The 25,387-nt window shown below is 35.7% G+C and overlaps 1 protein-coding gene across 21 annotated transcripts in view; it reads right to left on the reverse strand.

The window, feature by feature from the left end:
- The window catches only part of ANK2 (ankyrin 2), a 351,461-nt gene that overhangs the window by 147,655 nt on the left and 178,419 nt on the right, over positions 1 to 25,387 (reverse strand). For 11 of the 21 annotated variants that reach the window (XM_037001140.2, XM_073237157.1, XM_037001145.2 and 8 more), the window contains exons 5-7: positions 4,801 to 4,899; positions 751 to 936; positions 298 to 321 (exon numbers count right to left, since the gene is read on the reverse strand). In XM_037001140.2, coding sequence (XP_036857035.2) covers positions 298 to 321; positions 751 to 936; positions 4,801 to 4,899 — 309 coding nt within the window. The remainder of the gene's footprint in view (positions 1 to 297; positions 322 to 750; positions 937 to 4,800; positions 4,900 to 25,387) is intronic. The other 10 variants (XM_073237147.1, XM_073237152.1, XM_073237151.1 and 7 more) reach the window with 1 other exon arrangement.

The following is a 25,387-nucleotide window of genomic DNA, read 5'->3' on the forward strand; positions in this document are numbered from 1 at the left end:
AAAAGTTAATAACAAAGCTCACTCAGTAAAATATATATTAAGGAAGAGTTTCATGTCATGTTCTACTCTAATAAGCTATCTAAATAGTTTCACTGATTAAAGAATGCTTCACCCATATGCTACATTAACATTTTTAAATTATCTATTTTCATTAATTATGGGCAGAGTTTCCAAATTAATTTTCTAATAATGGAAGTTCCAACTATTAGTATGAATTAGTGAGTATTTTTTCAAATTGGGCAAAAAAGTAAAATAAGCAAAAACAAGGTAAATTTTGATATAACCACAATACTGTACCTCGGTTGTCCTATTCACCATCATCTGAAGCAGTGTTGTATGGGAAAAAGAGGGAAGATATTACACAGTGCAAAATTAAGAACACAGTCAATCTGCTCACTGCAACTGGATATCCTGTTCCAACATGCCAAAATGCATTCTACCAAGAGAAGACATACATAACACTATACAATTTTACCTTTTTAATTCTGTTTCTATTATTTTTGACTAGAAATAAAGTAAATAAGCAGATTTCTAAAAAGCTGAACTTCATCTTTTAAAAAAGTAAACTCTAATTTTATTTTTTGGTTGCTACTGTACCCAATGGACAGTATGCTTCTTTCTGAAAGTAATTTATCCCATTTGATGACTGGAAGTGATTTTGCACTGTCACCACGGCCTACTACTTTGTCACTGCCCAGAAGGAATGTGGTGGCTGCGGAGTTCTCTTCCCCAAATGTGCTGAGCCTTTACCTTGGACTGCACGTCAGCGTTGTGATCGTTCTGAAGCAGGAGGGCGGCAGACTTGGTGTCGTCCTTCCGAGCTGCAATATGCAGAGCTGGCAGCCTCACTTTTCCTTTGGTGTCATTCTCCAGGAGGATGGCCACTGCCTGGTTATGTCCTTGCTGGAGTGCCACAGCTAGAGGTGTAAAGCCATCCTAGTAATGTAGAAAAGGAAAAATCTTCCATTAGCTTTTGCAAGTGTGGGATTCAAGTCCAAGCAATGGTGCCTCTAATTTTAAAGTAATGGTTAAGATTGACAAGCAGGGCAAAATGATTAAATATCCCTCTGAAGATTACAGCAGATTATAATCAGTCATTTACCATACTATGGATTGGCTTCATCAGACTGTTTTCTTAATTTCTACAATATATATATTTAAAAACATCTGCATTCCCTAACAAAGCATACTGCATTCAGGGTGTGTTCAACTTGCTCAACTGTATGTTTAGAATGAAAAAATAAAAAGCAGAACAACCCTATGGCTGCTTATGGAAAGGAAAAAGCAGGAAGGGTAGAAATAACAGAGACCGAGTCTGGTTGAGAATCAAAGATATGACAGCCAAGACAGGGAAATACATTATGTGATTAGCTATGCAAGTTACTAAATACCTATGTGTTGATTAGGAGAAAAAAATAACAACTGTTGGCAGGATGCTCTATGACCAATTAATTTTGGAAGTTTGGGACATAATGTGATCTACAATTCTTTGGCAAATGAGGCTAATTCATTGATTTTGTACTTAGTTGAATTGTACATTATTTATATCATTTAGATATAAAATTACATGTGCTAGGGAATATAAAAAATATCAGCTTTTTGATCTTAAGCTTAGAAAAATGATTTAAAAAATAATAGCACAAATCATCAAAGTTAATGAAGTCATAGAGGTGGACAGAAAACAATACTAGAAAAGTTGGAAGCCTTGTTTTTCTCTCTAGAAACAAATACTTGCTTGATGGAAAGGTGACAAATAAATAGAAATAAAATACATTTTAGACTCTGTTTATGTTTAAACCTCCCTTAACCCACTAAAGCTTGAAAAGAAGTCTCAGAGTTAAAAGTTTTCATTCATAGAGAGAAGAGATAAGGGCAATCAGACAGTACACTTTACAACAGTATCCCAGAGACCCCAGCAATTTACCATGATCTGACTACTCTATTTGTGTCAACAGAAATTTGTTAAAATGTACTAGACTTTTGAGGGAAAAATCATTTTCCTTAAATGCATTGTAACCTATATGCACTAAAACAAAAATTGAATTTAAAAAAAAAACAGAATTTTAAATAACACATTACTTAATAGAATGGAAGAGTAAAGCATGTAGTGTTGGATGCCCACAAATAGTTACCTAAATTTAGAACTTTGGTACAAATCAAGCTCCCTGTGGAGGAGGAAAGAACAGGCTCATTATCATATATGCATTTAATTTGAGTAGCCCCTGCAACACTGTGATAGTTTATATTAAAAGAGTGTGAACTTTGGTTTTTCTTAGACAAGGCAGTGGCTGGTAGTACAGAATGTAATTAGAAAGGTTTTAGCCTTCAATTTTGGTAACATTCAGGAAGAAGGAGGAAAGCAGAGAATTATATAAATGGTACTGGAGGAACAGAGAACTCCCTGCAGAGAATTTAACTTTGGAACTCTACCATGTGGATTTCATTCAAATCTGTATTTCATGGGAGAAGTATATATATTTGGAATGATTTTTTTTCAAGTACCTCAACTAATTCTACAAAAAGGAAATACATTAAAATTCAGTTGCTTCATTTTTCATCATTTATTTACCAATGCTAATTGCTGTAAATAAGGGAAATTTCAAAGCTTTAAATATTTCAAACATGAGTTTCATTGCCATATTGAGTGATCTCATAATTACCTGATTTTTAAAGTGGCAGCAGTATCTCGATCAGTAATCAGTTTTTGTAAATTAGGGCTACTAATGGGCTCAGGGTGCCTTCTTTAGGTATATTCACACACATGTGCCCATGAGAATGCAGAAGCTATTTATTGATGGAATGTCAAATATCAAATAGTAAACAAGCATGAAGCCCTGCCAAGATTTATTTTACAGAATGACTTACTAAAAGGGAACATGCAGTGCTTTGTCCATATGTGCCTTGACAATCATCAGAACCAGTGGCAGGGGCTAACCAACTAAGGTTATATATGTCTAGTCAGGAAAAATTAATTTTAGGTGCTTAAATTATTAAAAAATGAAATAGTAATAGGCATATAAGTGTCTAAGCTGGAATTCACAACCTCGTATGATTCACTTGAAAAAGCCACATTGTATGTGGATGTCAGAGAGGGCTTTAATTTTCTGAGAATCACAGTGGAATATGGTCTGTGCCAATGCAATGTACATAAAGGGGTATTTTTAGAACCGGACTGCAATGTTGCAGACATCTAGACTGAAGGAGCCTTGACAGAAAGGCTGAGACTGCCAGCAAGCTGAGTTTCCCTAAACCAGACACTAGAAATATTAAGTCTATTTGGTCAGTAACAGAACTCTGTAGGGTAAAATGTTCTTTAAGTAAATGAACTTTCAAGGGAATATAATAAAACACAGATTTCCTTATTTTTGTATATTTCTCAGAGTTCCTGATGCAGATATATATACTCTTATGCTGTTATTCAAGACTTGCGTGAAAATATTCCTATTACTCATTGTTAGAATTAGTGTCTCAGAAAAAGTTGGCCCCGTGTAATAAAAATGAGGCTGTACCCTTGTGGTAAGAGTGTAAAATCTATTGTGCTGTATAGAGAACTTAGAATCATTTCACACCAGGCAGCTGTGTTTTCCAGTCATAAGCAAGAAACGTGTTCCCATTAACAGAGATTTCTTGGGTTTTTGTTTTTTTTTTAACTAATGAGAATAAGCTGTCAGAAAGTTATTGCAATTGGCTCCATAAAAAGTTCTCTCCCAAAGGGACTGGAAGATTTAACAGGTTATTAACTGGATTTAATGGATTAATGGATTTAAGAGGTTACAACTTAATAGGTAATAATGCTCTCTCCCTCGATGTAGGATAGGAGGGAGTTCATGTTTCTTCCACCTAAACACTTAATTGTCCAGGAAGGAAGCCATATTAGACATTAAAAATTATCAAGTTAGTTTCTAGGTGACAAGCATCTACCAGTCATATTTCATTCCATGCCAGTGGTTTTAAAGTTTTATCAGTGGAGCCACAGAATATAAAATAGGAAAAACAAAGCCTGCATACTCTGGTTGAAATGGGTAAGGAGAGACAGGCCCAGTGGAACTCTTTCCCTTTTCTCCCATGTCACCCTCTCCTCACCTTCCAGTGGCCCCTGAGGCATTTTCCCCCTGTTTAAGGTTTCCTGGAGCATCACTTAAAAATCATCATTCTAAACAAACATTGAATGTGCTCCTTAACCTGCCTACGCCAAAATGAGAAGGAAAATACAAAGCAAATTCTGCTTATTGGAGGAAATGCATAGAAAAAGGAAAGTGATGTTTTAAGTCGGCCCACTCCAACCTCTCTTATGTCTAGATGTCCTAAACGTCCAGACTGACCTCGAACACTCTATTCAGTTGTTGCCATAACCATGGTCACCCAACTCTGAATCATGACTTGTCTTTCAGAAAATATGAACAGCTTTTTCATAAAACTGTTCTAACACAAATATGTACTCATTATTTCTGATCATTAAAAATTGTTCCTTTCAGGAACTGTACTGGATCCTAACAAAGATAAAAAATAGTGATGTGATGGAAGAAGATAGGAAGAATTTACTATAATTTTAGAAGAGTATAACGCTCCCCAAATCCAGAATGTCAAATTGATGGAAGCATGATTTCGTGTTAGAATAAACTGATGCAAATCCCAAATTAAGGCACAAACACATTGAACTGTGTGCCCTGAGTTCATTGCCACTGTTGATTACAATAGTAACATGAACAGTCCTAGCATATGGAGATGCTTTGCAGCTGGACGGAGGGAATATGGACATTAAGACAAAAGAACCTGAACCTTTAAGGTTGACATTCTTACCTCAGTAGCAGTGCTCTGATTAGCTCCATTTTCCAGCAAATATTTCACAACATCAATGTGGTTCTCTTGGGCAGCCATGTATAAAGGAGTGAAGCCATTCTGAGGACAAACAGTAAAAAAAGACACCTTCAATCTTTTAATTACTAAAATTTAAACCAGGGAAGAAAACAAGACAAAGGAAGAGAACACTATGAAGTAAACCTTTAAAATAGTAAAATATGTAACATACCTTCATATCGAAGAAGTAATACATACATTTACTACTGTTAAACTAGACAAAATCAAAGTGAATCAATTGCCACACGCAATTCCTAAAAATGAAGAGAAAGGGAAATGGAAAAAATATTTCCCTCATGTTCTGTCTTCATTTCAGTACCGGAGAACCACATTTCTCATCACCTACCACTGTTAAAATTAAAGCTATTTTGTACCTTAACATCTATATAATTCTATAATATATAGAATTCCCACTATTTATAGTATATTTATAAAATAATATTTCATAATATCTTCAGTATTTATCAATTCATAAATACTTAAACAAACCACTGTTATCTTGAATGTACACCACTTAGCACCTTTAAAAGTATAATTCCTTATTCCAGCATAGGCTAGAAAAGGTTACAAATCTGACTGAAAAATTTAAAAATCTGTATTTCAGTGTTCTGATTGAAGTAGCAGTTTATAATGTGCTTATATAATGTGTTATAATGAATGTCTTTAAGTTATTTTATTTTTTTTTTTTGAGAGGGCATCTCTCATATTTATTGATCAAATGGTTGTTAACAACAATAAAATTCAGTATAGGGGGATCAACGCTCAATGTACAATCATTAATCCATCTCAAGTCTAATTCTCATCAGTCTCCAATCTTCTGAAGCATAACGAACAAGTTCTTACATGGTGAACGAATTCTTACATAGTGAATAAATTCTTACATGGTGAACAGTACAAGGGCAGTCATCACAGAAACTTTCGGTTTTGATCATGCAATATGACCTATAAACAATCAGGTCAAATATGAATATTCGTTTGATTTTTGTACTTGATCTATATGTTGATCCCACATTTCTCCTATTATTATTATTACTATTTTTATTTTTAATAAAATGCTGAAGTGGTAGGTAGATGCAAGATAAAGGTAGAAAACATAGTTTAGTGCTGTAAGAAGGCAAATGTAGATGATCAGATGATCAGGTGTGTGCCTATGGACTAAGTATTAATCCAGGCTAGACAAGGGCAGCAAGACATCCACAGATGCAGAAGATTTCTCTCAAAGCAGGGGGGGTGAGGTTCTGAGCCTCACCTCTGTTGATCCCCAAATTCTCACCTGATGGCCCCCCTGCGACTGTGCCTGTCTTAGGTTGTTCCTCCCTTGAGGAATCTTTCCCGTCTCTGGCTAATTTATTTTTTAAAAGCCATTCTGAAATTCTGTCATTCATTAATTCTTACATTTACTATTCAATTATTTACTAAAATCCAACTATTGGTAGCTAGACCATTACTCAGATACACTGATAAACAAGAAAGACATTGGCCCTCACAGAGCATATACAATGGTAATATAACATTATTATATATTCAGATTTTTAAAAAATCACTGAGATTTTATAACTTAAGTTTAAAACTGTTTAAATTGGAAAATTTTCTTTTCATTAGAGCCTTTGCAGTATGTAATATCTCATTAAAGAAAAAAGTACAAAACTTTGTGTAAAAAAAAAAATGAAATTGTGAACTAATTCACAGACTCAAATCTAACAATTATTTCAATATAATGTCAGAGTCTTAAATATAGTTGATTGCCTTAAAATTCCATGCATTAATGAGAATAAGTAAAAACATAGATGAGACTTTAGGAATTTTTAAAAACTTAAAAGGGGAGAAAAATAACTCTGGAAAACTCTACATACATTGTCTGTGTGTAAACATCACTCCAAATGGCCAAAATTCAGTGAAATATAAATACAGAGTATACAGGTAGGATAAGAAAAGAAATTTTAAACTTGATTGTAAGAGAAAAGCTGCAGGATTCAAATGGAGGAGCAAAATTTAAAGCTAAGAAATGTTACAAAAGGAATGAAATAACATTTTGTTGTATTCAGAAAAAATTTGTTCGCTGGATAGCTTATTTTTTAAAACACAGTGAACAGGTGAAATCATGGGTATTTTAAGAATACTGAGAGGTGGCGGAAGGATGGAATTAGAGATTCAAAGGAAGGGAAAGCCAGAGGATGGTTAACAACAACGAGTGGGTGCAGAAAGGGAGCTCTCTCATGACAAGTAAAAGGCAGCGGTGCAAAATGAAAAAAAGAACTTTTTATAGAGTAAAACAATTTGCTTACATGGTTTCCTCTAACAGGATCTTGTCTACAGATCAGGAGAAAGGGAAATAGACTGTGGTTGCCAGATCAATAGGGGAAAGGAGATATACCATCCTTAGGCTCCTGCACTGATCTATGGTTTTAGAGGGGCCTCCTCCAAATGAGCAGGGCAGGGGGCCCAGAGGGCCAAGAGGACATGTCCACCCTGCTCCTGCAGGTCCCGTACTTCTAGACCATACACCAGGTATGCAGCTACCCACAATCCTTGTTCTAAGCAGCCCCAAGTATGGTTCCAGTGCTGCTCAGACTGTTTCTTTGGGTTCTTCCATCCAAACGTGTGTTGTTAGATACAACCTGTAGCAGGCTGACTAATGACCCCCATATACATCTGCATCCTAATCCCTGGTACCTGTAAATACTCCCTGATATGGCAAAAAGAACTCTGCAGATGTCTGACCAAGTTAAAAATCTTGCAATGGGGAGATTTTCTTGGATCATCCATGTGGGTGACATGTAATCACAAGGGTTTTATAAGAAAGAAGCAGGAGGTCAGAGAGGAGAGAAGATACTACACTGCTGGCAATGAAAGTGGAAGACCAGGATGTGCTCCAAAGGAAACAGATCCTCACTTAGAGCCTCCAGAAGAAACCAGCAGTGCCAACACCTTGGTTTTCATTCTGTAAGACTAACTTCAGACTCAGACTTCTGAAGTTATAAAAGAATAAATCTGTGTTATTTTAAGCCATTGAATTTGTAGTAATTTGTTACAGCAGCAATAGGAATCTAATACACAGCCCCAGGGTTGTTCACTAGGGAGCGTGGAAGCAGGAGATCCACCGATCCTGAAGGTGTAGGCTGGGGTGTCCGTACCCTTCCCTGTGATGCTCCTGTGGTGCGAATGGAGACAGGGCTGGGGAGGAAAGAGGAGCAGCCGTAGGCTGGGACTCAGAATCAGCATGCCCTTGGCTACAGTCCTGCCTGGGACTCCAAGGTTTCTGAGAATGAATTTGGATCTGTATGTTGTTATAAAGATATATATTTAAGGTAGGCAGATAGAAGATACTTATTTTAATAGTTTGTTAGTTTGCTGTATAGCTTTTAATTTAAAAAAATAGATTGTTAAGTGGGCCTCTTTTGTACTCTTGTCCTGGTCCCTGCAGGTGTTAATGGTGGGTTAGAGTAGCAGAGAAAAAAAATGGAAAATATTAACATGTGGTACACAGTGGGGAAAGGGCGGGGACAGCCAAACATTCAGGATCTGGGTTAGGGTGCAACAGGAATACCACTGGTGCCTCATGACACAGCCTCAGTCTGTAAGGGCTTCCATCAGAGCAGGCGATGCAAATATGAAAAATACAAATAAAAATGATTTATTGAACTGCTTCTATATATTATTCATGGTGAAAGATGACTTGAATACAGAACTTCAAATTACCATGACCACATGCCCTAGTTTGCCTGGAGAGTCTCTTTATGCATAGTATCCTGCAATAATGATTAAGTGTCTCAGTTTGGATGATAAATTAAATGGCCTAATATTATCTCTAATACTTGAACAGTGCATCGCAGTGCAACACTGATATTGTTATCCCTGGTGGAAATGAGGCCTCAGCTGAGGCTCAAACATTTGGGTAACTTGGTCAAAGTCTCACAGCTGGTAAGTGAACTGGTTGTGACAGACAGGATCCGGTCACAAAAAGCCCTTCCCTACAAAGAAGCTGGACTTGATCTTGTACATGTGTGGTCCTCAGTCTGGCTTTTGATTTAATTGCCTGTGGAAACTTGTAAGAATGCCTAGTTACCCTCCTGCCCCCACTGAATTGGAGTCTCCATGTGTGAAGCCAAAGTACATGCATTATTTTAAAAGCTCCGTTTCTGAAGTTACCGTAAGAACTTTGTTATAGGTGAGGCAGAACAACTGAAGGGTTTGGGGCAAGGAGTCCCGAGATCACATCTGCATTTCAGAAAGTTCACACTGTTGACCACAGGCCATGGTTTGGGGAGGCGGGAGGCAAGAATGGAAGCAAGAGGTTAATCCTGTTGCAGTAGTTGCAATAGTATATATAAAAGGTGGAGGAAACATGAGTCAAGACAACAAACACCTTGGCTAGGACAGGGAGGGTGCTATTTGCTTTTATCAAACACAGTGAAGTAAGAAGGCAATAAAGATTTACAAGTGGTGCTAAAGATGTGGGAAATTATTCTTTCTTAGCTTACTGATGCTATTTAACAAGAAGTAGTCCACCAGATAATATGAAACATGCCTCCGGGTAATTGGAAAAGGGCACAGAAGCATTTTAACACCATTGTAAATTTTGAGGAAAGTGGTTATCTTCACACATAAATAGGTTAACGACACAGGATTATTGACCTCAGTGCCCATATATCCACAGCCGGGGCTGATCCTCGGAGGGTGGCAGGCGAATACAGCATCATCAAATGTTACAGTGGCTCTGGTGTGACCAATAGGTGCTTCTACCAACTGGCTATTAATATTTTGAATGTTTAACTCCATAGCAATTTATTAATTATTTGTCACTTATTTATATTTATTCAACAAAAATGCGTTTGGATACTGGTCACTGCTGGGCATTGTATTACCTTTAGTGACTCAGAGATGAAAGACAACATCCCTGTTTCTTAGGGGTTCACAGTCTAGTGCTGAGATGGGCAAGTAAGCAAGCTACTATTACAGTTAAAACATATATGATTAGTTCCTTTTTTCTTTAAAGCTATGTTGTTAGTTATAAAGAACATAGGAGGACACAGAACTCAACAGGGATGAGGAAATAATACCCAAAGGAAATCACTGAGAGTGGCATTTGGAAGACATTGGAGATGACTTGCTTTGAACTGTTCACAAAAATTAAAATTAGGAATAGAAGCAGGAAAGGCATTCAAACAGTGGCAAGTCCATGAGAAAACACTGAATATATAGGGATCTCTGAGTAATGGAATGTGACTAGTAGGGAGAGGAGGCTGAGATACACAGTTTGGGATCAGTTCCCATCTGCCAGGCTGAGAAGTCTGAATTTTATTCTGAAGTCTTGGGAGTCAATGAAGGGTTTAAGATGGGTTTTGACGTGGACACATTTTCATTTTAAAGATTTAATTTACCAGAGTGGGGAGGATGAATTGGGAAATGGCCACAGTATAGCCTGGAAAAGTAGAAAGAAGGTTTTCGTAATAATCCAGAAGTGAAGATGAGGAATACTAATACGATGTTGATGTTTTAAAATGTAATTTGGCTTTATGTATTTATATTTGACCTAAACACTAGAAGTGTTTTCAATCTGTATGATTTATTAGTCATCTATAATACTTCTCAGATTTGTTAAAAATTTATAAAACTTTTCTTCAAATCCAGAAACTATGCTGTGTTTTGAGAATTCAAACACTTTAATATTACAAAAGATGTTTTTCCTGTTTTTCCTGGAGATCTAATTATTGGTGAGAATCTTACCCATTGGTGAGAATTTCTTTTGGTAACTGGATTATCTAGGAAAACCAAATGAATATGAGCTAATACTTACATATCTACCCATCAAATGCAAATTTAAAGCTTTTCAGAAGATTTTTAAGGCAAGTAAATCTATTGATATTTATGTTATTTCAAAGAAATTGTACAGATAAAAATAATGTTCATATGCAAAGTAATGAGTGGTTTAGAATCAATGTTTTAGACAAGGACCAAAAGTCTAAGAACTATCATTATTACCAATTTGTAAGAATCTTAACTTTTCAGCCTTACTTTCATCAGTACACACAACCTTTTTCTTCCCTTACACAAATGGACAGTTCACCAATTGGATGTCTTGAAATAACTGACATTATACAATTAGTTTTTTTTGTATCATTAATATACAATCACATAAGCAACACTGTAGTTACTCAATTCCCCCCATTATCAAGTTCCCCACCACATACCCCATTACAGTCACTGTCCACCAGCATAGTAATATGCTATAGAGTCACTACTACAATTACTTTTAACATAAGAGTCCATGTTACCATTCACTTTGAAGGTTATTTTTAAAGCATTAAATTTGTCCTGAATTCTTCACCTAGATGCTGAACTAAGTATTTTGAGAATAACAAATATGGATGTAGTATTTTTTCTGCCCTCAAAAGCAGAAAATGTAACAGAATTCACAGAATATATGTATGTAGAATCATCTATAGCTCAATATAGATGATCTGCCAAAGGAGCATCATGAATAAAATGCTGTCAGAGCACAAAAGAGTGAGAAATTAGAATCATGAAGAGAGGCACCTCTGGCTCAAGCACACAGATCTGAGAGGAAATTGGAGGCCTTAAGGAAATCGAGATGGCAGATCAAAACGAAATGTTCTTTGCTGTTCTTTTCTTGTTTCATTTTCCCTGTCCCTCAAAAAAACATGGTGTTTTCTCAAAAAAAAAAAAAAAAAAACAATGGTAAAAAAAAAAAAATAAATAAATAAATAAATAAATAAAATAAAATAAAATAAAAAATAAAAAAAAAAAATAAAAATAAATCATGCCAAATACTGAGAAAAGGAAACTAGTAAAAAACAAACACTTAGAAAGTGGTAGCTACTCTCATTTTTCCTCTGAATTGAAGCAATTTTCTCTGAAACTCAGATGATATTTCAGTATAGTGATTAGTGTTCCTGGGACCCTGCAATACATCTGTCTCACCAAGACCTGATATGTGGCCAAGGTTATCAGAAGTAATTCTGAATATATGGATATTATCCATATGCTGTGTTTTGCTATGTTTGTTTTGTTATGTTGCTCTCCGGGGCAGTGGTATCCAGGTCTATGATACCTTATCATTATTGTTTAAATATAATGGCATAGTTTCTCATAAAATTACATGAGACAGATAGCAAAAAAAAAAAAAAAAAAAAAAAAAAAAAAAAACGTGGTGTTTGTATGGGAAGTCTGAGTGTATTTGCTGCAGGCATATATTTTACTTGGGGAATGCTGTTCTCTAAGCCTAAAAATGAGTCTAGTGAATATGAAAAGAACAGTAAGTAAAAATTGCTGAACATGAGTAAAAGCCAACACAAGAATGAAACCTGAAAATAATTCTTACTGGTCTAAAATTTTTTTTAAATTCAAAGACCTCTTAGTCACACATATGATACAGAGAACAGCAATTCCTGTATAAAATACAACCACCCAGTAAGGATATACCGTAGGTAATTTCATAGATCAAGCATAAGCTAAAAGAGTGGAAACTGATTTTGGAAACTTCAAATAGTGTGTTTCCATACACTAGTCATTATTATTTTATTTGTTCTTGCTTTTGGTCCTATGTTGCCAAGCTTATTTAGTATATTTCAGTGATTAAAAGGAAATGCCCTATTTTCATAGATGAAAATATTACAGCTGAAAGGGAACTCATCATTTTACAGTTGAGGAAAATTTAACCCAGAGATTGAGTGAATCGCCAAGGGGGCTCCCCAGTTACAGAAGTTAAGGAGAGAATGGGAGGTCAATAAATAGACCCAGCAGATCAGAGATGCCTGGAAACTCTCATTCTTTCCTTCTCATCTTTTAGGTCTTGATATAAGCATCTCCCTCTCTGGGAGGCCTTATTCAATACCTGCAACAATGCTAGCACACAGTAAGTGTTCAGTAAATAGTTATTAAATGGATGAATGAATAAAGTAGAACAGGATCCAAGTTCCTTTTTATGCCTGTGGTGGTTTTAAAATAAGTCTTCAAATACTTTGACACTCAGGCCTTTAAAAAGTAGAGCCTAATACCCTTTCTCTTGAATCTGGACCAACTTAGTAATTCACTTCCAATGCATTTATTATGGTGGAATTGATGGTGTGTGACTTTAAGGCTGAGGTTTAGAAGTCCTTGCCCTATTACATTGCTCTCTTTTGGATCACATGACCACGCTGGGGGAAATGAGCTGCCGCGTCATGACAACATTCAAGCAGCCTGTGGAGAGACTCATATGAGAAGGAACTGAGAACTCCCACCAAAAACTAGTGTCAACTTCCTAACTACGTGAAAAACCACCTTGCAAATGAATTCCCCAGCCCTAGAAAAGCCTTCAGGTAGCTTCACCCTGGTTAACATCTTCACTATAACCTCTTGAGAGACTCAGACTAATTGCCTATCTAAGCCACTACCAAACTACTCATCCATAGACACTCTGATGATATTGACGATTATTGCTGATTTAAGCCTCTGAGTTTTGGAATAATTTGTTATGCAGCAATAGCTAGCTAACACAATGTCCAACAAGGTCATCCACAATCTGGCCATGGCCTACCTTGCCAACCATACCTTTTTCTACTCTTACCCTACACTGTTTCCTTTCTTTTCAGGAAAGAAATTCAAATCCTAGGCAGTTATTTTCAAATCTAGTCATGTATCTCTCTTCAAATTCTATCTAACCTAGAAACTCTAAAAATTAAATGCTAAACACAGCTGCTCTGTTTGATGTTAGCTGAGTTACAACTGTTCAGCAATGCCTTCCCCACCCCCAAACGACCAGGACAATGGTTTTTAAACCATGTTGTGTTCCAGGAAGATACATCAGGAAGTTTTAAGAACTATCGCTATTTGAAAACACAAGGCAAAGCAGCCTAATGTGATAGTCATATGCTACCCTTTATACTGTGTTGCAACTGTAAAAGATTAAGTCTTTGCATTAATAAGAAGGAATGAGTGAAGTAAATAGCTTGTGCATATTTGTTTAGACATAGCAATCTACAGTCTAGGAGACTGAAAATTGACAGCTTAAAATCTTTATAATACCCTGAATCCCATGTGCCATTTGTCAGTTTTCTTAGAGTATTACATACACTCTCTGTATCTACTGGAAAACTCATCAACAAATTAAACAACCAATTCTTACAGATGAAGATGGGAATGGTTATAAACAGCTCTGGTTTTGAATTCAGCAAAAAGGGAATTTTCCTTCTGGTGAAGCTTTCTCTTTTGCAGGAAAGTCAGTGTCAAGATATAGGTTTTTTTCACCGAGCATAATTCTTCAGCAGCTTTAGCCATGATGTGCTAGGAGGCCCTTTATCACACACAGGTTAGTGCTGGTTGGGCTTGCTACCCTAGTTACCCTCTCAGATATTATGCATCATCTTCTTCCTTTGAACTAGCATTATGAGAGAGAAGGTTGGGAAGCATCCACAAATTACCACCCAGCTTTAAGGTCAGGATGATTCAAATTATTTCCCTAAATATATTGTAAGCTCACAGCTGCAAAGGACATAAAGAAACCAATAAGGGTACTAATTGTAGTCACAAAAAAAAAGAGTATACTATTTAGTGTACTCTGGGGGTGTACTTAGGGCAAAAGAACAAAAGATATAACTATACAGCTGCTTGGTAGATGAGAAGGCATTTTATTAATTAAAATATCATACAAATTTTGTCAGATCACCTGAACTTGGTAATACTTTACCAGGATTAAGATATTATTAGTTATTTTAACCACCTTCTTTCCAATGGTCATTGTTAAAGGATTATAGCTGAACTATCAAATGACATTAAAATGATGTAAATCTTTCTAAGGAGGTCATCCTTTATGGAGTGTTTACCATAGCATCTCATTTCTTCCCCACAACTACATCATTCAGGCCATTTAACAGACAAGACTACAGCCATTTATCCAAGGACACACCCAGAAGTGATGCAATCAGGGTCTGAACCCTGAAGGACTCCAAACTCCGTGCTCTTTCCCTGCCTCAGCTGTCCCTTTCAACCAGGATCAAATTGCCTCACAGAACACCCAAACTTCTACCTAGTAATTGGACAGTTAGCCTTCTTCCATCTTCTCCTAAGCCCTTCCCTAGAGATGAGCAGGAAATCTCAATACTAGTGGCAGTATTGGAACTGTCATGACTATTGGAACTGTCATGACCTGCTTGGTGAAGAATGTTCAAGTGTGTTTGCTTAAACATAAGAATTCTTCCAGTTTTTACTTCAACTGGATAAGCAATTTAGGGTGGCGGTAGTGAGGAGACAGAAAATACACACTTCATATTTATGCAACCCTAACAGCCCAGTGAAGTGAGTAGATTACAAATGAATGTTCACAGGGAGGACATTCCTCAAGTTTCACAGTACTTAAAGCATGGAGCTGAGATTTGAAACTGTACATAACTAATTAAAAACTCGTGTTCCTTCTACTACTCTATTCTGCCATGTGCTTTAGCAGCAAATCTGTCATAGTATTTATCATACTTAGGTATTGCTAGCAATCAGAAGCACCATTGAAAATACTGTATTCTTGGGTGAACCATAATCCCTGCTTTCAGCATCTCATGGGCAAATCACCAAGAAAACACATGAAATGAACCATTTTGCATATTTTAAGTTACTTCAAAGTACCCTATACATCAACCTGAACTAATCTTCCTAAAAGTAAGTTTCAACAAATTACTTCCCTACCATGATTGCCATTTTATGACCAGGACTGAAGATCTGTTTTCATAGATGAGAGCTGAACATCAGACCCTTCACACCCTCACCCGATAGTCATATTAAAGATGAACCTTTAATATGTACTCTGATGTTGTTCCAGCTCAGTTTGTCTGACCAAGATTTCTACATTTACTATGCTCAGTTGTACCTACCATTCCTCAGAGGAAAAGAAACTGAGCAGGGAGGGAGAGGAAGGCTTGAGACTGCTGAATACCTAGCTCCGGAGATCTGCGCTGGGAGGACAAACCTAATATTCCCATGCAGAAAGTCTTCCACTTCAATTTCCCCTCTTCAGACTTTATCTCCTTTTTCATTACTTGGTTCAAGTTCTCTGTGAATTTTTCATTAACAGAATTTGGCCATTTCTAATCCTCCTCTAGGCTGTTGTCTGTTCGTTCCATGTAGTACCAAATCATATCCTATCTTCTGTTGTTTGCCTTTGTTTCTTGTGTGTTCATCTTGACTTTGCATGTAGCCTGTACACTTTTTAAAAGCAGCTTCCTGCCTAGCACTTGTTTGGAATCCCTACAGACAGCAGTGAGAACTCTGCTGAGTACACAGTAAGTGCTCAGTAAACAGTGGCTGACAGTTTACCCTTCACTTTATTTTACTCAGTTTCTGACAATTATAAAGCACTTCTGATTCGTGCTTTTCTCTGTTATTCAAGTTTAAAATTTAAATTTAACGGGAGACCTAACACCACTTCATTCTACAAAGGAGTTGAGGTGGCTGGTGGTATCTCATTTACTCTTATGTAACTCTAAAATATCAAAAATATTTATCTCCATGTTTCACTTTGAAAAAATGAATACATACCTCATGAGACTGTTAAACCAAGACTGAATAATTATCTTGTTTATGTTCTTGGATTTGTAAGCAAAAAATGAGAAGTCAAATGAATTCTTAAATAATCGTAGAGAAAGCAAGTGAATTTTAAAAGTAAATAAAAAATTTTAAATGAATTTTTAAAATGGAATGCCCAAGATGTAGAGCAAGTATTACTTGGTGCCTATACAGGATCCTTCCTCTTTTTTGAAAGCACCCTGTTTTTCCTTGGAGTATCTATGCTTCCATAGCTCATGGAATTCCAATGAAGCTGAACTAATTTCTCTTTTTATCTTCTACCTCCAGGCCTAGCATCAGATGACTTAAGCCAATCAACACATTCCATTCTGTTGGATACAATGACTGGTTCAAGTTTAGACAAGAGAATTAAGATGGTCTAATTATCTAAATTCAGGGTACTCTTTTGGAAAGCTGGCACAAAGATCCCCTATTTTTTGACTCTGAAAAAGAAAAAGTATGGCTTTAATCTTACATCCACAAAGGAAGCAAGCCTAGAATAAAGCTGGCATTGCAGAAATCATAGCAAAGAGAAAGAGAATCTGAGTCCTTAGTTATGAGTAAGTCAGTGGGAAAGAAATAAACAAACTGGACTTTCTCTTACCTATTTGAACTGTGAACTCACGAAAACCAAGAAGGGTCCATTTTTATTTACAATTGAAGGCATCCTAGTTGATATTACAACTATACTAACATATAGCTCATACTATCAACATTAATTTAGTATAAAGCATTTTCTGAAAATACAGAACATCATAAAGAGTATCACAGAAATAAAAATGTTGAAAGTACAAAGTGACCCTTAGACACATTTGCAGAAAAAATATGAAATAGATTTTTAAGAATGAGATTAAACTACACAAAAGCAGGCAGATAATTTTCAGTAAGTAAATAAATTTGCTTTTCCAAGTGATGAGATTTTAAAATAATTCTTTTCTGTATGAGAGGCAAATATAAAATAAGGTATTCAGTAGTAGGTTTATTAGTAGTAGGTAGCTATATGCTACCTTTCATTTAAGTTGTTGATAGAAATGGCAAGTTTATCTATCCCTGGATTAAATGCTTTCTCACCAATCACATACAATTTTATAACAATCTATGTAAATGCCTTTCTGTTGTATATGCAATAAATAATTTTGATAAAAACTAAAGTTACATTTGCAGATGTTATTCCCCGATTAATCTCTATAGAAGTAATGAAAATGTCCTTATGAATCTTTAACATAAATTTAACAAAAATTTGAATAATGAAATTGGGTGGAAATAATTCCCCAATATATTTTCTTTAAATAAATTTTCCTGGACTTTCAAATTGCCGAACAACAGAATTAGGCTCTGATCTTTACTAGGTAATACAATTTGCTTGGCATGTATAGCAGGTACTTTAAAAATTTGTATTTTTGAGCAACTTCATAAATGACCCAGGAGGAAGATTAAAGACGGCGGTGTGAGAGGTGAGACAGAGGCTTCCTCCTAAAACCGCATATAATACGAAAATATAATTAATACAACTAACCCTGAGAGGGCAACAGGAAAGAAGGCTGCGCCAGACTGCAGACACCTGGAGAAAAGAGCAGACCTCACAAAACAAGGTAATGTATGAAAGCCTTAATCTGGCGGGACCCGAGCCCCTCCCCCACCCCAGCTCATCGCCAGAAGGAAGAGAAACGGAGCAGGGAGGGAGTGGAAGGCTTGGGACTGTTGAATACTTAGCTCCAGAGATCTGCGCTGGGAGCACAAACCTACATTTCATGGTGCTTTCATCATACTCTCGTGATTTTGGGGTTGGAAAGCTGGGACAGGCAGAGTTCCTGGGGAGACTGGGATTCCGGCCGCTTGTGGAAAGCAGGGATCCATATCCAGCTGCTCTGGGACAAAAGCTTGTATCTGTGTGCTCCGCCCACTGGCTCAGGCAGTGGAGACAGGCACAGGAGCCGGGAGGTGGGGAAGAGCTCTTTCCTCCCCCCGAAGCACCAATACCGCTCCCCTGCGACCCCCAACATTGCTTCAGGGGTTGAGCAGTTCCAGAGAGTAGAGCTTCTGGACACTAGAGGGCGCCATACACAAATATGAACCGTCAAAGTAACTTGGTACAGAGTAAAATTATTAATACAACTCCCAAGAAAGATTTAAATGACATGGACCTTGTGACTCTTCTTGAAAGGGAGTTCAAAATAAAAATCATTAACATGCTAATGGAGGTATGGAAAGAACTCAAGAACTCAGGAATGAATTCAGGTCAGAGATCCAATCGTTGAAGAACACAATGGAGGGCATAAATGACCCAGTAACTGAGAGGTAAGAGGAAATGTGTGACCTCCAAAAGTAGAAGTACTGACTATTGGTTATAGGTCCCCGATATTGAGAAAGTTAAGGCAATAACAACCAGTGTAGGGTACTTTTATTTCCCCCAACAGAGTAAAATCCATAAGAGTGAAATAATTATTTTTAATTAAACCACAATACTACTTTTGTTGTTTATTGTTTTATTATTTTGAAGTGAAATGTAATAGGATTAAACAATTTTTGACTTCAGATTAAAATACTCAAAATAAGAGAATTTTTACTATGCTTGTACATTACACCAAAAAAATTAAGTTAATGATTACCAAATGTTTCTTATTTCTGCCCAACTGTCTCTGAGAAAATAAAATGCTGCTCCAAGTCTTTAAAAACACATTTAACAACAGAACCCTATAGAGCACATCTGGACCAGCGTACCTAAAGCCACATTTTTAATAATCCTGTCAATGCTGCAACTAGTAGCCTTGGCTTTTGTTAATAAATATGCAAGGTAATCATATATCATTTTTTATAGACTGAGATCTGCATCTAGGAAGTCTAAATATTTAATTAAATGAAATTATTGCTTCCTTCAGCAATGTCTACCACATTTTTCTATTTAACGACTAGAGTGTTTTGCATGCCAATTTGCAAATTAAAACATGTAGTTGAGACACACAAATACACTGACACACTTCACTGGAATTCAAAAATGTCTTTCTTAGTTTTCCAAAGTAAAAGTTTCCTTTTCTTTAATTCCAAACTACTTACTATAATTTTTCTCAGTCACTGAACAGTGCTCAAAATTATAATACTATTCTTGCCTCTTGTACAATATTAAATGTTTGGATATAACCAAGGTTTCATTTCCTATCACATTACACTTATTGTACCAACAGAATTTAGGATGAGATCTGGAGATATAAACAGGTTCGGTGACGGAGCAACAGAGTAGTTTAAGGGCAAAAGGAACCCTTACTAAGTGTGGGATTTTTGTCTGTGCTGATTTACCCTTATCTAAGCTCTTTTAAAGTTGCTAGGGAGTTAGAGCAGGCAGTGCTCTGAGGCAGTGCTGAGACCAAGAAAGGAAATAGATCCATTAAAATAACCAGCTCCAAGTGATAGTCTCAGTATTTAACAGCTGCTTAACACATTCTAGTTCACAGCTTGCCAAAGATATAACCTCAAAGAATGAATAATGTAATGATCAAAAAACTTATGTAGACAACACATGGAACCAATCAGTCATGCACCCAGACTTACTGTCTCTGGAGTATTTATTTATAATTTATACCTTGAAATATATACACATTTACAAAGGATTTAAGGATATCTAAAATGCTTTATATTTACTTACAGTTAACATACATTTATGTATCTATAATCAAGATAAGGCAATACAGGCAGGCCTGAACAAACTGTAGTTGCAGAAATCTAGTGGAAGAGCCCAGACTGAGTTAGGTATAATGACTGAACGCTTGCATTTTGGCAGCCACATAAATAAGGGAAACATGATGGATGATGGGAGTTGTCATATTTCTGAGAAAAGAAAGTTGCTGATTGCTATCTAGAATCTTGATTTCATACAAGGAAGAGAGAAGACACAGAAGTTGGTTGTGTGAACATGCCTGAGGCTGTTCCTTGGAATAGTTCTCTCAGGTGCGTGCATGTTAGGGGAAGAATCATTATCGAATGGAGAGCGGCTACTCATCCAGGGAAATAAACTCTAAATAGCAATTGTGATGGCAAAGTTGATTCATGCTAATCCTGAAAACAGTGTATGTGACATATCCTTACTGAGACGGAAGGTGACTTACTCCAACCTAGAGGTACCTATAGCAACATTTTCTTTCAAAAAGTGTACTTGATCTGCTAAAATACCTGGGTGCACAGAGTTCTTGATTTTAAACTAGAAAAACTACAATTTTCACCCAAATAATTTTGAGGGAAGATGATACCCCTCAAGGCCCACCCGTCAAACAACATAAGTATGCCCCATCCACTCCTTATCCTCCCACTGAAAGTCATATTTTAAATAAAACTGTATTCTGATAATCCTGGCTGGATGTTTGGCTTCAAATGTACCCACAACCAACCAATAGGCTGATCTGTTGGATGTGTTTTCTAGAGCATGCCTGCCCGAAACAACAACGGGCACGGTCACTGAGATGATGATGATTATTATGCTTTCAAATGAAGAAGTCTTAACAGAGCTAATTATGGAAGGGATAACTCCTAGTTAGTGTTCGTAAGGCACTGCATTGTCATCGAACAGAATTATTTTGGTTGTGGCAAATGAATATTTAGTAAATCACTTAAATACAGAATCAGGTTGTTTAGATAGAAGTAAGCACCTCTAAAGGTCTAAAGCTGGAATTTGATCTGCCAGTAGCTAGCGCTCCCTCTTCTTGATATTATAAACTGCACTATTTGAGAAAGCTTGGATTTTCTGAGATTGCTGATGGCATCCCATAACTTCACCTCAAACAGTTCCAAGCTATAAAATCAGAAGGTGACAAGTAATTGGTAAATAGTTTATGAAAATTCACATCCTTAATAATTTTCTCAGTAATTTGAAAGATTATGACAAATATTAGTATTAATGACAGTCTTGCCAGAAATTGCTTGCTCTTCACAGAAGTCAACATACTAGGAGGCTAAGACTTGAAATACACCAAGAAAACATATAAAGAGAGAGAGTAGGCTGGTTTTACAGTTGAAAGAGGAAAAACAAGGATTTTCGAAGTAACGAGTCCTTTATATCAACCTTTAAAATGTGTTTTTCATGTATAAGAAGAGATAAAGAGCAGCTTATTCCTTCACTAAATCATATTTAAGTAAATTTGTTAAATAAGATTTAAAATGTTAATTATGTTAAAATAACAAAAAATAGAAAAACTAATTATTACATAAAGATAGCACACAAAATAAATGATGCTTTTTAGCCTGGCTGCTTCAGCTACTTGAAGTTAAAAAGCAGAGGCTATTTTGTTGCATCCCTAGCCTAGAGGGTTTAGAACAGGGTTTGGCGTATGTAAACGGTCTGTGTTCAATGAATACAGTTATTTTCTTTCCAGCTCTTTGTAACAAGTGCTTTTTCTAATCATTCTGTTTCATTACCTTTGTTCTGAACCTATGTTATACCCAGGCAACATTAAATATTGCAAGTTACTAAAGATGAAACTTCTGTGTAATCTCTTCTCTTATCACCACCTCCGAATAATAATGCTCTCTCAGCTCCAATGGACAATCAGCCACAATAACAGATACTGTCCTCAACTGATGCTCCAAACCATTTATTGCTTATTCATAATTTAAACAGATAGTGCTATTATATCTAATAATTAGTATAACAGTCAACAAACATTTATATTTTATTTGCATGTACCAGTTATGTTCTAAGGACTATACATGTTAGTACATGTATAGTACTAACTCATTTAATCTTTAAATTTACCCTGTGCAATAAACACTATTTTACAGAGGAGTCCCTGAGAGGTTAAGTAATAAGCCCGATGTCACACAAATAGCAACAGCATAGGGGTTTGTAACCACTAGACTATAGAGTCTCTCTTGAAGTCTACATCTCTAAATGCAGCACGCCTTGACTAACTAAGCATATTTCATGGCTTTTCTGTTCTTATTCAGAAGTAGAGTGGAATCCTCACTGCTCCTGTGTTTGGCTCCACTTAGTGATGTCTCTGTCATGCTCTCCTGAAAAGACACACCTTTATTATTTTGCGTTTTAATGTCAAGGTTTTATCCTGCTGCTTATGTTCCTTGCTATTCATGTCTTCAAGTCAATATGTCATTTAAACTTAATACTTTAAAGGGTTACAGTTTAAAATATTACACCAAGCTATGTTCAGATAGCATGCAGGAAAATCTCTTGTATAATCAGATAGTTGGTAAATGTCTTTGGGAAACATTGTTGGTTCACATGTGTTTTGATCATGAAAATCCAAAATATTTAAAGATTATTATTTGCAAATGAAACATGTGCTTTCACAATATGATTTTTGTGACATTTTGAAATCATTAAACAAAAATATGTCCCAATGATTTTAAAAGAACAGAAAATATAGTAGAAGTCGGTCTTGCAAGCACACTTTAAGCATTGACCTGTACTTCAGAAATCCAACTTCATATAAAATACCTGAAGTCCTAATCTACCATTTTTAGATATGAAACTCACTACTTTATTTTAGTATTAACTTTTTAAGAGAATATTTCATTTCCACAGTCAGACTGAAGAAAATCTTAGCCAAATACCAGGACAGGAAAATTCTGTGATGCATGGGATAGAACAGGCAGTAGGCTCTTAATTAATAAATGTCAAAATATTTTAACAATTGACTTGTAGGTTCTTTTGGATTGTCTACTTGAATAATCACCTCTTCCATATAAAATAACATTTTTCTCTCTTTTTTATTCATATTCTTGTTTCATGGCTTTGGTTAGGGCTTGTGCCACGTTGACTAGTCTCACTGACATCCTTTTCTTGTTACTGGCTTTCGGGAGAATACTTCTAGGACTTTGCCATTCTAAATGTTTTTGCAGTGGTTTGGAGTATATTTCCTCTGGAAATGATAGTTCTATGTATTTTCCTCTGGAAGCCTGATATTCTTAGTTAGGTAACTTTTAAGTTATTAAAATTTAAACTTAGTTCATATACATAATTTTTAAAATATTAAAATATTGCATATGAAACTAAAGTGACTCATAAAAGTGCCATCAATTTGTCCTAAAAAAGTGGTATCTCCCTGAATAACAGGTGTAGAATGGAACTTTATATTTAAAGCAATCCAAACTGATTGAGAACATTGGGTGCTTTTAAACAGCAATTTAAAGTTTCTACCTTCAACTCGTGACTTCAGCTTCATTGATGCTCTGTTCTAACTAAGGTATACTAATACTATATTTTAGACACTTCAAAATGTTCTTACTGTTGTACCATAGGACATGTAAACAATAGTTTTTAGGTTTATGATTGTCTATTTAGAATTTTTCACATTTGGAATCACCCTCTGAAAGTGATTTTTCAAAAATAGTATTTGGTTAAAACCACATTTTGTTAGTTGTACTTCAATTTTCACCACCCACAGTATCTAAGTAGAGAACTCTCATTCTTTTACTCATTAGTCTCAAACCTCAAGTATCTCTAAGTGATCAAAGTCTTTACTCTAAATGTCCTGACAACTGAATTACTTAAATTATTAAATTACTAATGTATCTGTGTTTCGGATAATGCAACTTCATGTATCCAAATTGACCCTGTTTCAAGGAGTATATGAAAAAAGCCAGTTAAATGAACTATAGATTTCACTTTTAGTAGTAATCTTTTACCCTATATCAATGAATTGACTTTGTTACCGCTCTTGCATATATGCACTATCACTAAATCTGGTATTAATGACAGCTAAGAGCCATCAAGTTCTTATGCCAGGCACTGTTCCAAGTGCTGTATATGGATTAACTAACTTAACTCTCACAACAGCTTCTAAGAGGGAGGTACTGTGATTATAATGCTCCTATTATAGATGAAGACATTGAAACATAGAAAGTAGAAGAGCTTGACAATCTAGCTTCAGAATTTGTACTCTTATCTACTTCACTTGCTGCCTACTTATGCAATGTCAAAATTGATCACTGGCAATTTTGATGTCTTAAAAACATTTATTCCCTTTCATGGATTTTATAGTAGAAATAATCATATTTCTGTTATAACACATAGTTAGCTATAGTCAACAGTGTAATGTATTTGCATATAAATTTATATTTACCATGTTCAGTCAATTATTGGGCATTACAAATCTTTCCAATTAAGAAAGGACATACATATTTAAGATACTGGTTATAATAGCTCTTAAAAAAGAATTTTCAGGAATTGCACCAAATATGAAAGTGTAAAAAAAATTAAGATACAATGTAGGTGCTAATTTTCATCTTTCAAAAAAGTTATGTAACTAATCAATGTTTTAGGCATAAACAAAATCACCTTGAGTGTATGAGTAGTTATCTAACTGTCAGTTTCCCTCAATAAATAAAGCAAGCAATATCAGATTTTGCAAATGAAGTGGTGAGGAGTGATAAAATATTCTTGATAAATTTCCTTGTGCTTTTCAGAGTTTTAGACATTCATACCTGGAAAATTACATTAAGGAACAATAAAAATGTAATTGCTTAAAGAGAATTTATCAGAAAACAACTAAAATAATCATTACTTCTGATGATTGGCATGGGAGGTGGGAAAGGAGAATTAAACATTTTGCTACCTACACTTTTGCATTGCTTTGATTGTTTAAAATAAGAATATATTCATGTGTTACTTGTGACACTAAGACAGCTAGGTAAATAGATGACAGGTAATGATAATAACGAAGACAGATGGATAGGCAATCAAATCATATTGAATATTTCACCAGATATCAGAAGACAGGGTTCACCAATATGACTTTGGGCAAGACACCAGACTCTGGGGACTTCAGATTCCCATGTCTCTAATACTCCTTTCCAGTTCTAAACTACTGGATTTGGTAAATAATTTGGTGAAGAGTATAATATAGGAATACAAGGGATTCACAATCCCAGAATAAAGCAAAGTATTTAACAGTGCATCCATGAGAGACATTCTCAAAATAGTTAAAACATTGTCCACAACCTATTGCCTCTACAATTTTTTTTTTTTTGGTAA

This window comes from Manis javanica, chromosome 5, assembly GCF_040802235.1.
Source record: "Manis javanica isolate MJ-LG chromosome 5, MJ_LKY, whole genome shotgun sequence".
NCBI lineage: Eukaryota > Metazoa > Chordata > Mammalia > Pholidota > Manidae > Manis > Manis javanica.